The sequence below is a fragment of the Girardinichthys multiradiatus genome, chromosome 15 (assembly GCF_021462225.1).
Source record: "Girardinichthys multiradiatus isolate DD_20200921_A chromosome 15, DD_fGirMul_XY1, whole genome shotgun sequence".
In the NCBI taxonomy this organism is placed as follows: domain Eukaryota; kingdom Metazoa; phylum Chordata; class Actinopteri; order Cyprinodontiformes; family Goodeidae; genus Girardinichthys; species Girardinichthys multiradiatus.
Window position 1 is genome coordinate 19,500,969 of NC_061808.1, and position 23,887 is coordinate 19,524,855.

Genomic DNA, 23,887 nt, shown 5'->3' on the forward strand with positions numbered 1-23,887 from the left:
AGAGCTTGCAAAGATCTGATCTCCAGTTCTAAGTGGAGCTGTGGGAGTTTGATCAATGCAGCAGCTTACCCGAACCAGCTAATGACTGGCTGGTTTGATTCTGAGTATTGACCACTTGGTGAGGCTTTTATTTACTGTGAGGAACCCGATCCATATCCAGGTATTGAAAACTAATACTCTGTGGTCCTATTCCAAATAAAAAAACATCCTTCATTTAAAGCTGACACTGATCCTCCCAGGGAGAGGAACATTGTGAGGGTGTTTGCAGCCTCCGTCTGGTTATATGTTAATCATTCATATTCCCTTGAGAGCTCTCAGTGACCAACCAGCATATCAATCAGTGAAACAGGCGGTTCTCATAGAAAAAAATAAACAACCTCAATGCTGACTGACAGCCCACCTTTTAATGATGCACATTGCTCTGACTCACTGTCTGTCAGATGTCTGCAGTGAAGCTACAGAATATGACAGCGCTCAGGAACATTCTAAGAAATAGCTCTCCTTTTTCTTTTGTTTTTTAGACTGTTGTCATTTACTATGTTATTAAAACATTTGTCTGCTGCACTGCGCTGGAAGCTCTGTTTTTTATTTTTCTACCTTGACTTGAAACTAAAGAGAAATAGCAAATATTTTGCATTAACAGCAGGTATTTTTTGCTAAGTTTATTGTGAATGTTTCTGGCTTTGATGTCTGATTTTCTGTTGAGGCTTTGTTCTGTAAATCTTTCCAATGATTTTCATTTTCTGCCTCTCACGTACCGGTGCTCTACACTGAGAAAAGATCAAAAGCTTAACAGTCCAGAGAGGCCCGTCAAAGATATGATGCAGATTGACAGCCCGGCTTCTGTTGTTCAGGCCCAGCGTGAAGCTGTCAATTATTTTTTTATACTGTTATTTCAAGCTGAAGGACACTGATGTCTTTTGTGCTGTCAAAACAGTGGCAGTTATTTTATTTTTGTTTTTATCTTGTGAATGCTTTTTGTGTATTATTCTTTAAAATAAAATATTCTAAATGTATATTTTCGCATCAAGGGGTTTTTGTTGGCAGATTTACAGTATTTTCATTTGATACATAGAATTATATGTTCCAGTAATGCGTAATTATGAGCAGTGCTTCTCAGTGTGATTTAACCCAACCAATGTTTAGTGGTAGAGTCACAAGTTATTTGAATTATTTATGTTCAGACCCTCTTTATTCTTTTTGCTTACAGCCGGGGGGTCAAACTCAATCACAGAAGGGGCCAAAACCTAAAAAAACAGACTACATCGGGGATCAAACAGGATTTATTCTTACTCATAAAAGTCAAAAAGCCATGTTTTCAACAGAATATAAATTTAAACCAAAGTATCTGAACCCAGTAATGGATACACACACACACACACACACACACATACAACGCTTCAACATTGTCTTTCTATGCATCTGATTATGAAGCAAGGTAACTATAGCTAAGCCAAGCTGCCACAGATTTTATTGTATGTTGGGAAACTGTTGCATGAGCATTATAGACAAAGACAGCATATATACTGTACATAAGTGTTACTGCTAGGACATGTATGTAAAACCTACTAAGCTATCATATCAACAGTCCAATATTAAGGTTTACAATGCCCACTCTCTGTCTGTACTAGTGAGGGTTAAATCACCTGAGCATGCTGATCGCTTGATGTGGCTCCAACAGTAGGGCAGTCTAACCTGTTTTGTGAATAACAGTGAAGTATTTGACAACTTTGGGGTCTTGCAGTGATTGTGCTTAGAGCGTTGGACTTGTATCCTAGATGTTCAACTGATCATTAAGTATGGGAAGAAAAAAAATCTTCATTGTGGTATTCTAAATGCTGTACTCCCATAACACTATTATGTGGCTGCCTTGCATTTCAGTGGCATATTAAAACATGCAACTTTAAGCAAAATGTGTTTTAGAATATGGTCATTTTGGTCATTTTGAAAATTATACTACGATAACTCTAATGCAGGCTGAAAGAGAAAAGGCTCTAAACATACTAGATAAAATACTCTAATTAGACCATAACTGTCAGATACTTAAAAAAACATAAAATCTTAGCTATAATGTCACATATTTACTGGTAAATCTTCATTATAATGTGTTGACCAAATTTATTATACATATATATAGAGATATCTCTCTCTCTCTCTCTCTCTCTCTCTCTCTCTCTCTATATATATATATATATATATATATATATATATATATATATTTACATATATATGCATATTTACTCACTGCTACAAACTGCTTCTTTTCTTTATGTTTAAATCCAAGTAAAATGCCATTTTAGATACACCAACATGCATGCTGCATTACAGCAGCTCAAGCACCTCACTTTAAAAGTACTGTATTTTAAAAAAAGAAATTCTGCACCAGCCTTTCAAATACTTTCTGATCTGCACTCATAGCAGTTAACTTGACAGGCTTGTGTGTACGCTGTTTACACTGTCAGCATGTTCAACCCTGATGATGATATCCTCAGAGCAACTGAAAAAAACATGCCGACACCACAGAAAATGGCCCCTGTTTTTGTTTAAATTATAATAGTAATCTAAAAGTGCTTTTCTGTACCATTTTAAGTTACTTTTCTAAACCATAAATACATTTGAAAATATTTATGCGTGCGTGAACAGCATTATTCTTGGAAAGCAACATAGTGAACAGAAATTAATAAACGTGAACCTACTTCCTTCTTTGCAACACGTGCTTTTTTCCTCTTGTTTTATATATTTTTTTGTGAATCTGAAAACTAAAGTTTATAATAAAGCTAGTAAACTTCTACTGACCCAACTGAAAAAAATACTTCATGACTTTAGTGTGTAAAGGATTTACTTATTGCATGCCAAACTCTTGAAAACAGAAAAAAAAAAATGTTTTTGTTTCTATATTGTTGAACTAGGAATGAAATCAGACAGCATAATCTATTCCAGTCTAATACGCTATACCTAGTTTTGCACAAAATCTGAGCTTCTGTCATCTTATTCACAAATTTAAAAATGTAGAAAGAGATAGAACCTTATATAAATAGTTTCAAATGGGAAGTGATAAGATTATTTAATAAAATTATTTATAAATGAGTATAGCATGAGTAACTATAGGTTGAAATAGTATAAGAACTCATCATAAAAAGCCAAGATCAGATTAGCAGCAGCTATTAAATAGGTCCAATTTATTTATTTGATGTCAACTTGAAAGTTAAAAAACATCCTACCAAAATAATATTACTGATAGTTAACCAATACTCTTATTGTATACAATATTTATTATAATTTCATTAATTCAGCCATCCATCTTCTATACTGTTTCTTCCATAGCGGGTCACAGGGGGGCTGGTGCCTATCTCCAGCAGTCTATGGGTGAGAGGCGGGGTACACCCTGGACAGGCCAGTCCATCGCAGGACAACATAGAGACATACAGGACAAACAACCACACACACTCATTCACTCCTAAGAGAAATTTAAAGAGGCCAATTAACCTAACAGTCATGTTGTTGGACTGTGGGAGGAAGCCGGAGTACCTGGTGAGAAGTAGATTGCAATCAAAAAATAAGTTCATGTTTTCTCTCAGTATTAAGGCTAGATTATTGACATTACTGTGATTTTTAAAAATGTTTACAGAACAATAAATGTAAAATGAAATGTGGCACATTTTTGCCTTCATTGCCCCTGAGTTGTGTTGCCAGTGTGGGGGAAATCAAAAAATATAGACTCCAGATCTAACAGCAATTTTAGTTGTGTTTTACGTTTGGCCCAGAAACTTAGGAGAAACTGATTAATGTTAATAGTTGAGTTTATATTGAGCAGTTGCAATAGTTCGGTTCTAACATGCTTATTCTTAGGCCTTAAATAGGTCAAGCCTCTCAACATTTCCTCTATGCATTTTTTACGCAATTTACAGCCCAAATAAAAGTTCGAGCGTGGGGAGAGCTGTGTGTCCTGGGCATTGCAATGTGGGTCATGCATCAGTGTTGCAAGCCAATAAACAAAATGAGAAGAAGTGATGTGAGCGCTCCTGATCGCATGCTCGTTAGTTGATCTTAAAATTACTTCCTTTTATTTGTACCCTCCCCCTCCTCTTTGAAGTGAGGCAGCAAATGAATGTCAGCTATTCCCACATCTCCTTTGCACACAGTTTACAAGTTCCTGTAATGATGGCAGATTAGACAGTGCTGAACATTCATCCGGTGTCACCCGTCAACGATGGTGACATGTACTTAAAGACCCTGCTGTGTTGAGTCGGGAGAAGAAAAGGTGACTTCAGATTAGAAATTCATGTTCTAGATCAGCCTTGCAGAGAGAAAGAACACCTCTTTGTCCTTGTACTGTTTCCTTCAAAGGCTGTGCTTAGTGTCAAAGGCCAGGTGCATTGCTATTTGCGGCTCATTTTCACATCTGTTTTAACATATGGTGGCTCAAGATCAATACTGCTTCTGATTAAAATCTGACACAGCAAATCTATCGGCTGTTTGTCTAAGTGAAAAAGACAAGCTGCGGAAGAAGATTAAAACAGTTTGGATATAATTTATCTGGATTAGTTTCAGATAACCTGTGACTATTTACTTAAAGTAAAAACTATATATTAGATTCCAAATAAAGGGCAACAGCTGGAAATATCCTTTATGTGTGGAGTCCGTCAAACTAGAGACCAGTTTATCTGACACTGAGATTTAGTGACAGTAGAAACTCAGATATGTAAACCAAACCTTATTTCCTTCCTTTGAGAGAACTGTTCTCTGATTAATATTAGGTTGCAATGTATCTTTAATTATTTTATGTTTTTTATTAATTGATTTCTTCAAATCATATTCTGGCTGGCAAATAAGCTACATTAAGTGTTCACACAGTTCAACCTCATTCAACTATTTTAGTTATTATATTAAATAATTTATGTTTTAAAAATACAAGCATGACACCTGATTTGGCTGATCAAGAAATTGTTGCATTTTTGTCCCATCAAGTAAAGGTAGGTACCCAGTCACTAGCATAAAATTGTAATTTGTATTTCTAACATAAGTTAAAAAAAATATAATCCATGTAATTCATTTGCAAAAAAGGCTAATCAAAAAGTCAATTAAGTGTTTTTTTTTCTTAAAAATAAAAAACAAATGATAAACAAATGTGGTAATATCCTGACCACTCCATCATGTAAAACTGGAGAGTGAACCACAGAAAATACATTGTTCATCTTTATTATTTCAATTTCATTAATATGTCACCTAAAAAAAGCTTCAGATTAATAAAAAAAATTCTCTATGTTACAAAGTGTCACTTATAAATTTCTTGAATCAGTTATAGTTAGTGTTATTAATTTCCAACCAGTTTATAGCACCTATCCATAATCCTTAGAGCATTTCTTTACCTGCTCAAATTTTCAAGTTATCAAAAAGCAAAACATTACATTCAGTAAAATGTGGGTTGAAAACTATGTCTACAGAGGTAACAACCTTTAACTTCCTTTGACATTTACGTTTACACAAAGGTTGAAGAGTCAAATATAGAGACTTGTATGTAGTCAATGTTATCTTAAAAATAGTCATTTTTACTTATTTGTTTGTTGCTTGCTAATTAAGTCATGGAGCCTGAAAAATCATTTAGGATACATGGTTAGCATGTTGCAGGTTCTCCCTTGAATATAAACCCACAAAGATCCCAAACTGGCTTTAAATGAAATAGTGAGGACTGCAACCTGCAAACCTTACATTAGTAAAGGTACATGGTAACATTACCAATTTTTCCATTATTTAAATAGAATGATGTGCGAACTACAGTCAGTGCAAGTAATTTGATTGGATAGTTTAGTAATCTGACATTTCTGTTGAAATATTGTAACAGCAGGTTTGTACTGTTGTTGTTGGCTACCATGGAGAACATTTAATTTAGCATAGAAATCTGTGTTTTTTTATTATGGATCAGTTTGCTCATTATTTTCTTAATTTACTGGTTGTCTTGTTTGTTTTGTTTAATATTTGCTCTAAAAAGCAACATAAGCACTGTTTTTCTGATGTATTGATTCAGTTCAGTTTCTTCTGCTGGTTGTTTTGGCAAACCAATACACCTTTTAAAAAGAAGGCATAAGTTCTAGAAATTGATCATTAATCTGTGATTAAATTACATATTTGGTCAAACATTTGGGGCTTAGACTAATCTTGGACTTGCATTTTCTCAATTTTGCACTTGGCTTGGTTCTAACATGTTTTTACTTGGGACTTGAGTTGAGACTTGGGTGGAAAGAGTTGAGACTTACTTGTTACTTGGTAAAAAATGACTTGGTCTTATCTCTGCCTCTACAGTAGGTGCACAGTTGAACACTGGAATATTGGATGCTTTTTTTCATCCTCTCCATCTGGTTTGAAGACAAACTAATTTTTGTAGGATAATAATAAATCTTGCCCAAGATATAAGAGAAATTAAACTTTTCTTTAGGAAAGACGTGATAAGTGGAACATCAACTTAATTTACTACAATTTGTTAACTTTTTAGTACAATGGGTCCTTATTAGCATAATAGTCATAAACATCAGCCTCATGCTGAGATGCTTCTGCAAAAAGTTTGAGCACATTTGACAGAGTTTAAGCCTAAATTCGTGAAGTGTTGTTTCCACTGATTTGTGGAAGTCTCTCTACAACATTAAGAGTAAAACATCTAATGCTCGGTTCTGATATTAATTATATTATTCTTATATTATAGATTTAAGTAACATATTTTCCTCTCATTTTTTTGTCCTCTCTTCCAGAATCTCATACTGCACCGCAGATAAAACTCAGGACAAGGTCTTCGCTTATGTGTCCCAAAGCCAGTTCAATGAGACTCTTGAGTGTCATGCATTCCTCTGCCAAAAAAGAAAAATTGTGAGTGTGCCACATCTCCCACCATCTGAATACATCAGTATTTATGTAGACAGATATTACTCTCATTCTGAAGATCTGTTTGTTTGTAAAATTACCTCATCAACTAAGGAACATGATTTAGATTGTTGTGTGGTGCCATCTTGTGGCAGTCCCATTTGCGGCATTTTCATTAGCTTTTAACACTAACACTGACTCATTCATTCAAATCAACTGTTTTATTGAATATTTTCATGTGTTGTTTTACTTTTTAAAATGAAGTATAACTGACCATAATTTTATAAATCACCCTCTAGATAGCTTTAATGCAGTTTAAAATGATCTTATTTAAATAGTTTTTTGAACTTTTTAAATACAGCAATTGCAAGATTCTCATGCAAACCAAAAATGTGAACTTCATCAAACTCCATCAAGAAGCAGTTATGCTGCCTGATACATCTATGGGGCATATTTTGTGTGTCCCCACCTTTCTATCTATCTGTCAGATGACTAATGATACTAGTGTTCATACTTTGATGCCAGATCCTTACAAATCTATTTATTTACATACCCACCGCTGCTCTGCTTTCTGCTAAATTATCTTCCAACTCGAACGCTCCATCTGGTTGTTGAATACACTTACATAGTAGCATCTCTTATAGAAACATACAGTATCATAGCTTGGTTTAAGTGTGGTTGGATTCTCGTCTCAAGGTTGTTATATTCGTTAAGGCCTTATAGATTGTTGTGTTTCTTTTCCATAATCCAATAATGCTTTCTAGTGCTGGACTTCTGGGATGATTTTTAAGTAAAAACTAAAACAATTGCAATAAAATGCCAAAAGCATAACAACTTAAATCAAAGTGTTTTTTTCCTCACTATTTGTGTTTCATTGTTGTGCTGCCTTTCTTTCTCTTATTCAGGCTCAGGCTGTGACCTTAACAGTAGCTCAGGCTTTTAAAGTAGCACTAGATCTTTGGGAAATTGCTCAGGAAGGTAAGTCAAGGCAAATCTGAATAACCTAAAAAACTGAACCTTATCTTCACAGTTAAACTTAATTAAACAAAAACATCTGCTTGGTTCTAGAGACACTTGAAATAATATGAACGATAAAAATGAAGCTTTCCATATTAGGATTCTAAGAATGTATTTTCTGTTTGCAGACAAAAACAAGAAAGCGAGAACCTGCTGTTCCTGTGCCGCCAATGACGAACAGAGGGAGACGACAACAATGCAGTGTGTTCCAGCAGGTGAAATGATTTTATTATAAGTCCCATTCATGTGTCCCCTGCACAAGAAATTGGGCTCTGCAGTAACAGCCAGACACAAGATACTATCAACAAGATATGGCAGAAGGTTTATGAGATTACTGCTGCAAGGACACATATTTCTTAGCATTTAAGAAACTGTTGCTGGAACCTTTTCTTAGGTAAACTTACTAAGGTTAAGCAATTGCCTACTAAACTTCATGTTTGGATGGCAGGTGGCTAATTTCCACAGGCATCTTTCTACTTTTTCTTTAGCTATTTGAGTCTAAGGCAGCTGTGGTAGAACAGTCCTGACATTTTCACTTTTTGGGGAATCTCCCAATTCTTTGCACCAAGCTTCCTTTAATGACCTTTATGAGTTATATGGCCACTATAATGAGGCCTGTAAATATATAAATGTCAATATAAGCAAATTTAACTGTCACTCCTCACACTTAGACGTCAAATCGTCCTAATTATGAATAACCATTAGTCTTGAGGGCTAGCAGCAAGTTCTACATTTCCATTAGCCTTGACATTCATAGGTGGAAAAAAACTGTTCTTGTGGCGTGAGGTTTTGGTCCGGATGGACCGCAGCCTCCTGCCAGAGGGGAGAGTCTCAAAGAGTCTGTGACCGGGGTGGGAGGGATCAGCCAGAATCTTCCCTGCCCGCTTCAGGGTCCTGGAGGTGTACAGTTCCTGGAGCGACAGTAGACTGCAGCCAATCACCTTCTCAGCAGACCGAATGACACGCTGCAGCCTGCCCTTATCCTTGGCTGTAGCAGCGGCGTACCAGATGGTGATGGAGGAGGTGAGGATGGACTCAATGATGGCTGTGTAGAAGTGCACCATCATAGTCTTTGGCAGGTTGAATTTCTTCAGTTGCCGCAGGAAGAACATCCTCTGCTGGGCTTTCTTGATGAGGGAGCTGATGTTTGACTCCCACTTGAGATCCTGGGAGATGATGGTTCCCAGGAAGCGGAAAGATTCCACAGTGTCAATTGTGGAGTCACAGAGGGTGATGGGGGCAGGTGGGGCTGGGTTCTGCCTGAAGTCCACAACCATCTCTACTGTCTTTAGAGCGTTGAGCTCAAGGTTGTTCTGGCTGCACCAGTCCAACAGATGGTCCACCTCCCATCTGTACGCGGACTCGTCACCATCAGAGATGAGTCCGATCAGGGTGGTGTCGTCCGCAAACTTCAGAAGCTTGACAGACTGGTGACTGGAGGTGCAGCTGTTGGTGTACAGGGAGAAGAGCAGAGGAGAGAGAACACAGCCTTGGGGGGAACCGGTGCTGATGGTCAGGGAGTCAGAGACGTGCTTCCCCAGCCTCACGCGCTGCTTCCTGTCAGACAGGAAGTCAGTGATCCACCTGCAGGTGGAGTCGGGCACACTCAGCTGGGAGAGCTTCTCCTGGAGCAGAGCTGGGACGATGGTGTTGAAGGCAGAGCTGAAATCCACAAACAGGATCCTGGCATAGGTTCCTGTGGAGTCCAGGTGCCGGAGGATGAAGTGAAGGGCTAGGTTGACTGCATCATCTACAGACCTGTTGGCTCTGTAGGCAAACTGCAGGGGGTCGGTGATGTCTTTTAGGTGTGAGAGCACAAGGCGCTCAAAGGACTTCATCACCACAGAGGTCAGGGCGACGGGTCTGAAGTCATTAAGCCCTGTGGTCCTTGGCTTCTTGGGAACAGGGACGATGGTGGAGGACTTGAAGCAGGCTGGCACATGACATGTCTCCAGTGAGGTGTTAAAAATGTCTGTGAAGACTGGAGACAGCTGATCAACGCAGTGCTTCAGGCTGGCTGGTGAGACAGAATCCGGACCAGCAGCTGTTAGTGTTGTTTTTCTGAAATGCCTTTATAGTTTTATGTCAGATTTAATAGGATGCACACATTTAAAAAAATGTTCAACTTTTCTTCTTGGGGATCATCAAGATGTTTTTTGGCCACAATGAGACAGCCTTTTGAACATTAATCCAAACTGAGGCAAGTAATTCCTGCAGTGCTGTAGATGTTGTTCTGGGTTATTTTGTGAGCTCCTGGATGAGTCGTCGATGCTCTCTTGGAGTAGTTTTGTTAGGTTGATGTCTTCTGTCCATTTATTTCCTCAATTCATCCGTTACCAACTGTCCTCTCTGTGTCTCTGTCAGCCTCCCCTCCACACCTGCCGTCCCCCTCACATCCGGTAGTTCATAAGCCCACCGGGATGGGGGAAAAGCCCCGGAGGCCCTTCTTCTCTGCTTCTCTCAGCTCGCCATCGCCTCGCAGTAACCCTACCCGGAGACGGCCGATTAAACACGACTCTTGGGTGGGTAACAGGCTGAATGTCCTTAGAAAGTGGAGTAAAGAGCGATGCCTGAAACCTTTTTCTTTGTCAGATCACAAGAAAACACGTTTACCTGCAGTTTTAAACACCAAAAACTTAGAGAAAGACAATTCTCTGGACTTTATCTAAAACTTGTTTTGTTTATATGCTTATTAATCTGAATAGAATTTTCATGTCCGTGTTGCGAAATGATATCCTCTTAAGCAGATGTAGATTTTCGCTTGAAGTTGGCATTTAGATGTCATGTTCTTGTGTTTAAGTTTCTGATTTGAGATAACTGCTGATTGGTTTAGCAGAGTCAAAATATTAGCTATCCTAAGCATGTCTGGATATTTCACCGTGGGACACAGGCAGAAAATCAGCAAAACTGGAGATGAAAAAAATGAATAAACTGCAATCTTGGCTTTGACATAAAGGGTATTTTTGTTGTTTCCAAACGTAATCATAGTAAGTTATAATTTTACCTTGGTTTATGTGCAGCATCAAAGGATGAAAAATTTTACTTTACTTCTGATTTTAATCAACCTTCTCATTCTTCATTCAGTTGCGCATGTTTACCACTAGATGTCACCATTTTCATTACAATAACAGTTAAAATTGGTCTGTGTTGTTGCTTGTTTTTCCTGGCAACATTTTTGCCTAATTAGGACCAATGTTGCTTAATTATTGGGGCCTGCCATAGTTGCTATTACTCTTGTATGTTTAGCCCTCTTCTGTATCAGCCTCGTGTTGTATTTTCTTCCTGCCTAACTTTAGTAAACTAGGTTTTTCAGTTTTATCTGCGTGAGTATTGACTGGGTTGCAGAAATAGTGCTTAAAGCTAACAAGCTAAAGGAAAGGCCAAATCTAGAATTGAATTCCTGCAGCTGTTAACTACAAGTTATTTGACTTGTCTTTTGAACAGCATATGGTGTGAGAAAAAGCTGAATCAGTGAAGTGATGTGCAGGACCTTATGTGAGTATTGATCGACATTGTTGTTCCTCAACAGGATGTGGAGGATGGATTTGATGATGTCTTCTCAAGGTAACCTTTGCTTTATGACTGCCGGTTTTATGGGAATTTGTATCGATCCATAAAAGGAAATAGAATTTTCAGTATTTAAGAAATATTAAATGTTAAAAGATAAAGTAAAAGATAATGTAAAGATAAAAATCCATCAAACTGATTTTATTTATAATTAAAGCACAAATCAATAACCTTTTGGTGGATAATTTGCCTTTTAACAGTTTTATTATACAGTCATTTATTACAAATGAGCTCCATAGTGAAATTATGGTGGATGTAAATGTGAATTTATCTATATAACATCCAAACCTATGTTAACGATTGTAAATAACTTTGTTAATTTATGATCAATGATGAAACACATAAACATGAAGTACTCTACGAATCCAAAATCACATAATTTGGTTACTACTAAAACTGTTAACTAATATCAAAATAATTTAAACATAGACTCACCTTCCCAGATAAATTAAATGTGACTGTTAGGGCCTTTTTTGCTTTTTGTGTTCATATACCCATCTGAGTCTGCATGCAACTTTAGTAGCACTCTATAGACACGCTCTAACTATTATGAGACCTTTGGTGACTGAGAATAGAAGTCAAGCTACTGTTGCTGATTTTATAGCCGGGAATTTCAGTAATAAAACTATAAAAGATGACACTGTCACAGTAATAATTATAACTTATGTAGAGGCGCTGCAAAGTCCATGCAAATCTGAAACTGTAACAAATTTGGGAAAAGTTGGGATTACAACCTAGTTCTTGCCATAGACTTATGACAATTTCACAGCTTTTACACTGTGAAGCTGTATTAAAATGTCTTCATAGCCAAGGGAAGTTTGTAGAAATTACAGATAACTACTCTGGTTCTTAAAAAATTTTCCTGTTTTCAAAACCTTCCTTTTCAGTGGGTTTTGCCTATTTATGTTTTGGATGTGGTTTTGGGTTTTGTTGTGCTTCCTCTTTTGTATTTTATTCAGTGCATTTATTTACTCTAATTCACTACTTTGTGTCTCATCTGGATAGCGCTTGTTGAAATGAAGGTTTGTTGGGATAAGGGGAGATGAATTGGAGAAAGGGCAAATTGACATGGAGCCTGTTGGAAAACTGGTTATTTTGCCCTTTTGCAATTTTGTTCATATGGTCTAGTCGCTTTTCTGGTAAAAAAAGAGCCATTTGCCAATGGACATTTCATACTTACTATAAATCAATTTGTACCTACCTTGATGATATTTCATACACAGTGAGATGTCATGACTTTCACATATGGTTAGTATTGCATGCACTGATTATGTGAGAATAACGAGTTTACCTACCAGGTACATAGATGTTTAATTTACATGCTTAAACCTCATGAAAATTTGATTTAAATAAAAGCCAAGAGGCACCCGATTGATGTTTTGAAGGTGAGACAAACTACATTTGGCACTAAAATATACAGAAGTAATTGCTAATAAAGTACAGGATTTTTCCAAAATCCAAAATTAAGAGCTTAGGATTTTGCTGTGAATCAATTCTTGATTAAACTGGTTTAGGTTGGTAGAGTTTGTATCTTCTTTTAGACTTTCTAGTGCTCACCAAAGAGCATATGATTTTACTATTACGATGGTAAAATATGAATTGCATGACGAGCCGCACAAACACAAGGGGATGTTAGTGTTGTTTTCTGGTTTCTAGCTTCAGCTGCAATTAAAAGTCATTTTAATTAACAGTATCCATGCAGGTCAAGAATCAGTCCTGTGTAAAATACCTGTTGGTAAAATATTCTGAAAGTAATTTAGGTGGAGCGTCTGTGCTTAGATCAAATGGATCCCACAATAATGACTTCAGAAACTGTGCTTGTAGGTTGAATTGAATTCAGTTTGGGTTTGGGATTTTTTCAAATTAATGTTGACCTCATATAGCTGCTGGCTCAGCAGAGACTTACATCTATAATTAAAACTTATTTAAATGTCATGAGTATCTTTTAAATACAGTAATTTTAGCTTCTTCTGTTTGATGAATGTATTTTAGGGTGGAACAGCATATTTGCATCTTTACTGAGTATTTCTTCTTATCATCATCATAAATACACTTCTCACTTTAGTGCTCAGTTCCCTCTGGCTCAGATTGTGATGATTTATTTTGTCTCTATTTTGACATGCAGCAATATGGAGGTAGATGAAGCAGACACTGGTAAGTGATGATGCAAAACCAACATTTGCCAATACCCACTTAACCTTCCAGTGTCACCAGTGTAACCTGGTATAACCTAACAAGTTATTTATTTAGGTTAAAAAAGAATAAACAATTTGGAAATTTTAGTCTGGCAAAGAACTGAATTATGACCTGAAAAATGTGAAGAATACTGCTCTTTTTGTAACTAGCTCTGACACTCAACCTTTTCGACACACAGCTCTTGTTCAGTGGTCGCTCTTCCGGATGTGGCTTTGAATGTCTGTGGTTTATTTCTCTCAAACTCCGGAAGCAAATTTTAAACAGTACAAAACGTTAACTTGCTGGATAAGCAGGGTTTCATTTCTACCATGGCTGCATGAAAGGAAGCAAATAAAAACTGTGAACTTAAAAACAAAAAAAAACCCAAAATAAAAGTGAGTGATTTGATTAAGATTTCTATAATCACCAAACATTTTTGGAATAGTTTTTTTCTTCTTCTGATTTCTTTTTAAAGGCAAATATTACCTTGTGTACATTTGTTAAATGTACCATATTCCTCAGTCTGCCTATATGCAGAATTCTGAAAGTGGAGAGTAGACTTGTATTTTTTTAAATTTTAGGTAAGAATGCATTTATTGTAGCTAAATAACATCCCAAATTTAGAAAAACACAGTTATTTAGCATTCTTGGAAATCCTGGATAAGTTGGAGACATTAACAGAATGTCACATCATTACTATAGCAAACTGGCATCTAATGCCCTGCATCATCAGACCCAAATATTTGTTTTGCAAGGGATCATTTATGTTAGTTTTTAGCCAGTTAATTACATTTTTTATTTAATTACTAAATCATTATTTCACAAGATCACCTTTATTAAAAGGTGATCTTAAAGGTGATCTTTGAACTGCACAAAAAAGAACACCATAAGAGGTAATTTACATGATGAAAGTAAAACCCTCCCTTTCATACAACTGAAGATGTGAAAGCAAGAAATGTTCTTCCTGTCTGTCTTTCTGTCACGGAAACCCCTCACATTGAACTTTGCTCATTAACTGTCATTTCAATCATTCAAATGTATATCTTCTGTGTGCCCTTACTACATTTTATCCTCTCTTTTTTATCTCAACTTGTTATGCTTTGAGAATCCTGTGATCTTCTTTGAATTGTTTTATGTCTCTGACCTCTATATCGATGTCTTCCTTCTTTCTCGTCTTCTTTCTGTCAGACTGGCCCAGCCCCACTCCAAACCCATCTATGACAATGCAGCTCTGAGTGCCGTCAAGGTCTCCAACAAGAACCTCTGTCTGGGCAACAATTATTTTCAATAACACCAGCTGGCAATAGCTGCCCATCATACAGCATCATTGAAATGAAACAGAAAAAACACAATGTTGCCCAAGAAAGAGAAAAAACAGACAAATTCTACAGAAACCCAGTTGGAAATGCTGTGTTGTTATTCTGCAAAGAAGCCAAATATATAAACTGATATTGTAAAGAATCTCCAACATGCAGGCTGCTTAGTGTGAAGAGTAAACAGACATCACTAGCTACATTGAGATTCTTACAAGCTACCTGCTAATATGGGTCACTCTGCGAACAGTACAGAACTGCATGGCAAGCAAAAACTAAATATTTACACCATGAAATTCCCTCAGATGATTAGAGTGTGATCACAATAAAAGTTTGTAAAAGGTCCATTTTTCACAGTGCAAAATATCGTCTCTTTTGGCTGCCAAGCTCTCTGAAGGACTCCATTGTTTGAAACACTAGATACTGGCCTAATACAGCATAAATGACACAGCACAAGTGACATCTAGATCATGTTTGCTTCTTGCATTGCCAGAATCCTGTACAATTATTTTATTGACAATTTTAACAAAGAGCAATAAGGATTAATGGAAAATGTTAAATACTTATATATGGCTACGTTCTAGGTATACCTGTTCAATAGCTTGTTCCAAGTCTTCCAAGTCAGCCTGGAATATGGGAGCAACTCAACCATTTAGGCAACTAGGTGTGGTGAAGATGACACAGGATTTTCTCTCAGATTTACAGACAGTGGTCAGAAGACAAAAAAATGTTCGGTTATGTGGACTAAAATGCCTTGTTGGTTTCAGAGGTCAGAGGAGAATGAACAGACTGGTTTCAAATAATAGGAAGGGAACAGTAGCTCAAATAACCACTTGTTATAACAGAAAACCTTGCTAGGTACTACTTCGGCCACCTAAGAACAGGGAACTGTAGCTACAGTACAGGCTCACTGATAGGGGATTAAAAAAAATTGGAAAAATGTTGCCTGGCCTGGCGAGTCGATTTCAGCTACAACATTCAGATGGTAGAGTCAGAATTTGGTGTAAGCAACATGAAGCATTGTTCCGTCCTGCCTTGTATTAGGCTTGTGGTGGTGGTATATTGATAAGGGGCATTTTTCCTCACCACACGTTTGACCCTTTAGGACCAACTGAGTTTTGTTTAAATGTTACAACAAAGTATTCTTCCTGTCCATTACCATGCCTTTATGACCACAATTTACCCATATTTTAATGCATACTTTAAGTAGGAAAATGCACCAAAAAAATCAAGAATGACCATGAGTTCAGTGTACTCTAAATACATCCATATTCTCAATCCAATAGGGCCCCTTTGGGAAGTTGGGGAAAAGGAGATTGGTAACATGGAAATGTAAGCTGACAAATGTTCTGCAACTGTGTGATGCCATCATGTCACAATGGATCAAAATATGTAATTAATGTTTCCGAAACCTTGTTGATGCTATGCCAAACATTTACCAAGGGGTCTGATCCAGTATTATGAAGGGGTACCCAATTAGGTGGCTAGTGAGTGTATATCTTCAGCATTTTGGATCTGGATTTCTTATCAATTACTGTTTATTATTACGGTCTTTGAAAATACATTAGATTGTTTATTTGTTTATTAAATGTAACTGTTTCTGCAGAGTAATAATGTATGGGAAGAAACTTGTGCCTTCAGAAACTGAATTTGAATTGCTCAGACTGAATCTGTATTTGTGTAATTTGAAATTAAATGCATTGGTTTGAAAATGAATTTCACTAAACTGAAACTGAATATAACGGTTTAAAACTGAACTTGTTTGCTTTGAAAATTGCTTTGCTTTGTATTGAAAATTCAGTTTGATTACTTTCACTTTCAGGTCTGAAATTCAATTTCAGTTCCAAAATTCAGTTTTTTGTGTCACACATCCGGGTTCTTGAAGCCACAGATTAATCAAACACAGATTTACTGATACACGGATGTCATTCACTATTGCTGTGTTCAGATTAAGGACTGCATTCTTTTGAAGGACGCATTTGTAGGCCGATAACGTCCTGGATGAGGCAACGAATTCTGTCCAATCTCCAATATTCCAACAAATGCGTCCTTCTTTTCCCCAAATTTGAAGGATGGGTCTGGGTGTATCGTCCGTGTCCCACCCTATCCCATGATTCATTGCGGGTCTTAGTGGATTGTTCAAACGGAAGTAGCATAGGCCGAACAAGACAGAAAAGTTAATAAAATTATATTGCGCATTCTGTGAAACAACTAAACTTTTACAATGTTTTTAGATGAGAATGTAGTTGTGTAAACCTAAAATATCTGATCAGTTTATCAAGATATCGCTTAATTGCACAAATGCGCCGATGTGTTCGTCCGCTGCCCCAGCAGCTGCTCGCCTCACCAGCTGTCAGCTGACCGGGTGGTTGAGGCGCTAAACCCCCAGAGAACAGCTGACACCCGGCACATTGTTTTCAAAATCCCGCTGGGTTTCCCAATGGGTGGAAGTTAAACAGATATAATTCAGTCAGATGAAATCTAATATTAATGTTTGGTTCATTTATTATAATAATTATCATTATTATGCTCTGCAAATAAACCGATTTAAACTTTGTTCCTAAAGTTAGTATGTTAGTGTTTAAGTTGTTGAAAGCTTTACAAATAAATTAAACAAATGGTATTTGTCAAAGTGTTTGATCTAGTGTTAGATTTGTATCTATGAACACAAAAAATATTTTCAACATTTTAAATGGCTGAATAATGAACAAGATCATAAAACAATAACATTTCAAAACAAAACAGCATTATAAGCCATCAGCAATTTGTAAAAGGGTAAATAAAAACCGTGTAGTCATTTACAGCAGAGACAGCTATTAACCTTCAGGGTCCATTTGTTCGGCTTCACGGCTCTGCGCTTCACGTTAACACGGTTGCTAGGCAACAGAAGGGCAAGAGAAACGCAGACCGACGTAACACCGGCGGCACACTATGCTAATTTGGCATGTTTAGCTAATAGCTACAGGTAGAATAAGTGTTACTGTTTGACCATCATTTGTTTACATAACGCTTCTTATAGATGCTCATTTAACTTGGTGACTGACATCCGCTAAACTCATGTATGCTGCACTGCTCCAGCTCAACATGCCGTAAAGGAAGTTTAAACTGATGTGAAACGTAAATCGATGAATCTGTGTTTGATTAATCTAAGCCTATCCTTAAGGACCCGGATGTGTGACTCAAAAAACTTAATTTTTTAACTGAAATTGAATTACAGACCTGAAAGTGGAAAGTAGTCAAACTGAATTTTTAGTACAACAAAATAGATTTTAAAACCAAATGAATTCAGTTTCAAACCATAAAATTCAGTTTCAGTTTAGTGAAATTCTTTTTCAAACCAATGCATTTAATTTCAAATTACACAAATACAAATTCAATCAGAGCAGTTCAAATTCAGTTTCAGATGGCACAAGTTTCTTCCCATAGAAATCCTACAAATGTGTGTTCTTGGAAACCAAAAAGCTTGGAAGCTATTTCATCCAAAATAGTTCCAGTGCTAAACCAGGGCTGATACTAGATTGGTTCTTTAACTGGTTCTTTTGAAAAGGTAAAAACCAAAATAGTTTTTCCACAGTCAGAGAGCCACGTCTGAGCCATGCCATTATATTATTCTTGCATTAAATGTTTTATGGTATTTCTGTAAAGGATTGCAGTGCAGGAAAATAGCTTAACTACACTAGTACTACTACGCTATACCTCATATATTAGCTCTCATATGTTGCAGAGAATGATTAGTTACAGCCTCTTAGTTACTCTGAAGTTTTTATCACCTACAATGTTTGGTCAGTGCATATAGAACTTGGCCAAAAGCCATTCTCATTTGTGGCTTTATCTACCTGGAACATTTTACAGTTGAATCTGAAGTTGTTCAGTTATTGGTTTGCTTTAACAATTATTCAGGTGGGTTTAAAAAAATATCATGAAAACCTCTACCTGTTTTTAGCATCATAAAATGCTCTGATAAAATGTTATGTTGCTTTAACCTTTCCAGTTTCTGTTATTAATTTGAAATAATGTACAAATGAATGATTTTTATTTTGGAACAAATTGTATTTATATTCTATAATAGTTTAAATAGGTATCTTCTGAAAATGAGACCTCATTTCTCAATGGGACTTTGAGACATTTGGGACATTTATCTTGTTAGCTTCTTATACCGGAAGCTTAAATTATAAATGTAATTTTATGATAACAGCTGGTGTTTGTGAACATGTTTTGTAATGCTGACTGGCATTTCTGACTTCTGATCAGCATTTATAAACAATGATGTAAGCAGGAATTATACACACAGTTTCAAGCATGAGTCCTAGTCATCAGTTTTTATAGATCTAACATGTATAATAGATAAATTCTATTAAAAGACCAAATGAACTTGTGTTACTCCACTTGTAATCCATATTTTAAAATTCAAGCTGCTCTCTGCGTGTTTTTATTTTCTATGCACCTTATTGGTAATAGAATCGCTTCAGCAGCAGGAACAGAAAAAATGCAAGAACTCGCTTTGGTTTAGCACTCAAACTAGTTTGGTGGAAATAATACAGTTTCCAGTCATTTTAATTTACTTGGCATTTACTGATCAGAAGCTATAGTACTGTTTTGTTCTACTCTTTGACATCTTGGCATTTGACCAAAGATACCAACTCTTCTAATAAAAACCAAACATAATCTGCCAAAGTAGGTTTTGGTGATTTCTATAACCTGCATTACTTCTAGGGTAATGGCAAATAAGATGAACATTAAAAATAATTACGTAATCTGGTTAAAAAAAAACATTAATACTTTAGGATGTTCATTTACAATTAAATATCTACTTACATTTATTTATAATGCTTATTAATAATTGCTTATTAGGATGCTTATTAGGATGTCCATTTTCACCAAGTAGTTTTTTTTGTACTGAGAAAGACCTCAGTCTTTATTGTTAAATCCAGCCGCAGCAATCTTCTTGCAGGAACAGGCTGATGTTACAGCAACAATCACTTTCAGCTGTTTCACTGGTGTGTTTGTGATCACCCCATTTATCATCATCTTATTTATTCAGACGTCACTGTACATAACCTTGGTGTCACTGTTAAAGAAAAATGATGATGTTGGGGTATGGTAACTGTAAGTCCAGCTCCGATGTGTTTCCAAATGTTGTGTTTTTAATTGTTGGGAGCATCTTGTATTATTGTAAATGAAGTAGAATCAGAGCTTTACACAAGTCTTTTTTAAGCTATTTATCATTACCGAGATGTAAATGTGTGGTTTGTACAGATTTAAATGTGTGTTACTTTTACTACTGCAGGAACCTCTTTCTTTTTTTTTACAACAGCTATTACTCAGCCACATATACATGTCAGTGGTCACAGGTTTAACTGATGTACGCATTTCAAAATTTCTTCTGAAACCATAAAACATAATTTCTCTCAAGCATCTGTCCTCGCGATTGGAAATGATTTTGCTCCTTATCTCATTATAGACTTAGACTGAGCACTTCATTTTGATCAATTTCTTAGATGATACTCATTGTTATAAGGGCACTATTTTGTGCCCGAGTCTGACTGAAGAGGTCTTTTCTGTCTGTATTCATGGCACACTGGCTGGTAATAATTGTGGCAGTGGGAGGGGTTCTCGTGTTGTTGTCATGACACCCACTGCAGAATAATTGGATGGCTTATCAGGTTCCACCATGAAGCTTAATTGCATTGTTATATTCCTGACTGACTGAAATACCAGCTTGACTGCCTCTCAAAAGAAAATAGTGCATTTTATATATCAAACGTGGCTCCATGCGTGTCAGTACATGATTTGTCAAGCGTGAAGTTCAAGGACATGTATCAAATTGTAGCACAATTGTTTTTTTGCTCAAAAAACTATCATTGTTTGCTGCATTTGGTCACTCTTGATCACCCATTGTCCTGATGACTGTGCTAAGATTTATTGATATCCAACGGTGCACTAGATCTCACACGTGTACACACCCTTGTGCAAGATCCATATTTTTGCGATGTAAAACATGAAATTAAGATAAATCATTTTAAAAATGTTTCCATCTTTTAATGTGATATAGTAATTGAAAACAAAGATGCAACAGCTTGATTGTATAAGAGCACACTTCTCATTTAATCACCTTTTTATCCAATTTCAACATTTAATCTTATTGGGTGCACATCTAACATTGATTGCATTAAAACTGATTAACCTGAAATAAAGTTAAGAAATCCCAGTTTGATTTTACTCACAATTGCTCATTTGTAGTCTTTACCTAAAGCCATAGTTTGTACAAAGGGATTAGTTAGGAGAGCAGTACACAAAAATCTGTAATTAGAGGAAATAAGGGGCTGATCAGAAGAAAATTAAAAGCTTGAAATGACCGAGTCAGTGTCCAGAACTAAATCTGACAGATCTGTGAGCTCATCTGAAGAAAGTTGTGGACAAGAGGTGTCCTTACAACCAAATAGATTTAGAGAAATTTTGCAATGAAGTGTGGGTAAATATAATAAATTCAAGATGGAAAATGTTGACAGAGCCTTGGAAGCCTTGTTTGTTCAGTTTTATTTTAAGGGCATGTCCACTCATGCAACCATGCAACTTTTAAAAATTATTTATGTATTTTCCCCTACAAATTTGTTTGTTTCACAGTTAAATTAAACAGCATATAAGTCATATTAAAGGTGGAAAAAGTACAAAAAAACAATCAAACAAACAAGAAAAAAAAACCATTTAATGGTCACCTTTATTTTTACTTCACAATAACCTGACATTTTAACAGGGGTGTCAAAACGTTTGAGAGTTAAATATGACAGGTTTTTGTCAGTGAGTCTGAACCAGATCCAGCAAAGTAACGCAATACACGTGACATCTTTATTAGGACTACATCATAATAGAGCCGTTTCCAACATCTCTGAGCCCCCTTTTTAATTGAGTTTGAGTATAAAATAAAATTTTGATATAACTGGATTTTGTAACACAACCTCTATTCGATCATTTTGCAGTAACATTCAGAAACAATCAAGCTATAGAATGGATTATAGATCTAAAATTAATTTAATAAAATGAATTTCACATTGCCAGTCTAGTTCATACAGCACAGTATATGCAGACTTGCAGTAAACCTTGAATGGAACTCTGTTTTATGTGTAGGAGGGGTTGGGAGAGGTGGTGGGGAGTCAGGAGGACGTTGAGGTATATAACACTCCAAACTGAGTCGAGAGTGCCCTGAATACAAATCAGCCTGTGAGGATTTGAATCCAGGAGACGTTTGAAGGTTGTAATAATGAAACCTGTTTTCCATAGATTTATTTCCCCGAAGACGTTTACAGGTTTGTTTTACTTTAAAAAGGTGCTTACCCATGTTCAATCTATGCAACTAGAGTGGTTTAAAACAATGTTGTGATGTAACAATAAAAGCAGTTTGTGTAAAAAAAAAAAAAAAAGTCCTAATCTGTGTAAAACATGTACAGAATTTGGAAACGTATGCTTTGCTACATATTTATGCAAAATAAAGAACTTTGTACTAATATGGTCTTGTTTCCTACTTTTCTTTTACCTATAAAAATAGAAATACTAGAAGAAGTCAGTGACATTTATATGCTTTATTTTTCAGTATTAAGTGTCTGGTAGTCTTAAAAAGGAAATAAAAATGTATTATTAGATATCCGTTGCCGTATATGCAGACAAACAAGCGAATAACAAACCTTTACTTATGAATGTTTACTTTTCCCCCCACTAACCTGCCTGAAAATGTCAATTCGAACCATGCTGTTTTACGCTCAAATATTTTTCCAGCTCTGTGGTCAATCAAAAGCAAGGGCATGTTGCTGTTTGGCTTTCTGACTGAAAGTCAAATCAATAAGACTTTTCATTCAGCTCCCTACTGAATCAAATATTAGATAGAACAACAGAGCAGGCACATGCATCAGCTTATGGAGAATCTATTTCTAGTCAGCAAAAAAAAAAAAAGATTAGTCATAATATGACCACTGACGAATCACAGGGAGTATTCTTTTATATTACTATACTTTCATATAATTGGAATGTTACTAGTCTGTGATGGTGGCTTTATAGCATTCTTCCAGTGATGGCCATTTGCAGTGCAAGCATAATTTATTGGTACCTCTGGTAAACATAATAACCCTTAAAAAAGCATTTTTGTTGCTGAAGCAAAATACACTTTTTATTTGAGTCGATTATTCTGTGGGGAAACAATCCACATCAGGCACATTAAGCAATAATCTTTTTTAACAAAATCACCAGAAACACAATTATGGATACCCATTGCTTTCAAGATTGTGATGAACCCTCTTCTGATGATAGGACAGCATTTCACATTTAACATTTATCAAGGTAAGCGCAAGCAGGGAGAGGGGGCTTTGACCGTCTCTTTAGTCTCTTGTGCTCCAACCTCTTCAGCTCCACTCTTCAGGTTTACTGTGGGATTTAGTACTTGAATCAAAGATAGCCATGAAAAAAAGACTAGTGTGGGCACGGCACTGGTGGTGTAGGTGTTAAGCATGCTACCTACTGTCAAAAAATTTAAAATAAAGGCCTCTAGTGCTGCAAAAAAAAAAAAAAAAAAGACTAATGAATCATGTCTGTGATGATTTACCCAAATGTTTTTGATCAATATCCTGTTAAAAAATCCAATGACATCCTACAGTATTTTCAGTTCACTGGTAGAGTACATCACATTTTTATCTAAAATTTCCTGATATTCCAAAGAGTTCATGAAGCTACTGTAATAGGGCATTTTAAAGAGCAGCTAACACTCAGCATCACAGATCCTCCACCCTACTTACTTAAATTCGACAGATTCTTTCTAGATATTCATCATTTGTTTCACACCAAACCTATCTGAAGTGCTTGTTGCTGTAAAGCTCAATCTCTTTGCCCAGTCTTATCTGACCAAAGAATACTGTTTCAGTTAAGATCCCAAAAGCTGACAGAGCATGGCAGGGACATTATAGAATGGTAAATACAGA

General features: G+C 36.3%; 1 protein-coding gene across 2 annotated transcripts in view; it reads left to right on the forward strand.

The window, feature by feature from the left end:
• The window catches only part of si:dkey-71h2.2 (low density lipoprotein receptor adapter protein 1), a 58,856-nt gene extending 42,223 nt beyond the window's left edge, over positions 1 to 16,633 (forward strand). Inside the window, exons 4-10 of one of the 2 annotated variants that reach the window (XM_047387524.1) lie at positions 6,744 to 6,858; positions 7,758 to 7,830; positions 7,998 to 8,084; positions 10,234 to 10,391; positions 11,399 to 11,433; positions 13,562 to 13,590; positions 14,800 to 16,633. In XM_047387524.1, the coding sequence (XP_047243480.1) occupies positions 6,744 to 6,858; positions 7,758 to 7,830; positions 7,998 to 8,084; positions 10,234 to 10,391; positions 11,399 to 11,433; positions 13,562 to 13,590; positions 14,800 to 14,846 (544 nt within the window). In that variant the 3' untranslated portion in view covers positions 14,847 to 16,633. The remainder of the gene's footprint in view (positions 1 to 6,743; positions 6,859 to 7,757; positions 7,831 to 7,997; positions 8,085 to 10,233; positions 10,392 to 11,398; positions 11,434 to 13,561; positions 13,591 to 14,799) is intronic. The other variant, XM_047387523.1, reaches the window with a different exon arrangement.
• The last annotated feature ends 7,254 nt before the right edge of the window (positions 16,634 to 23,887 follow it).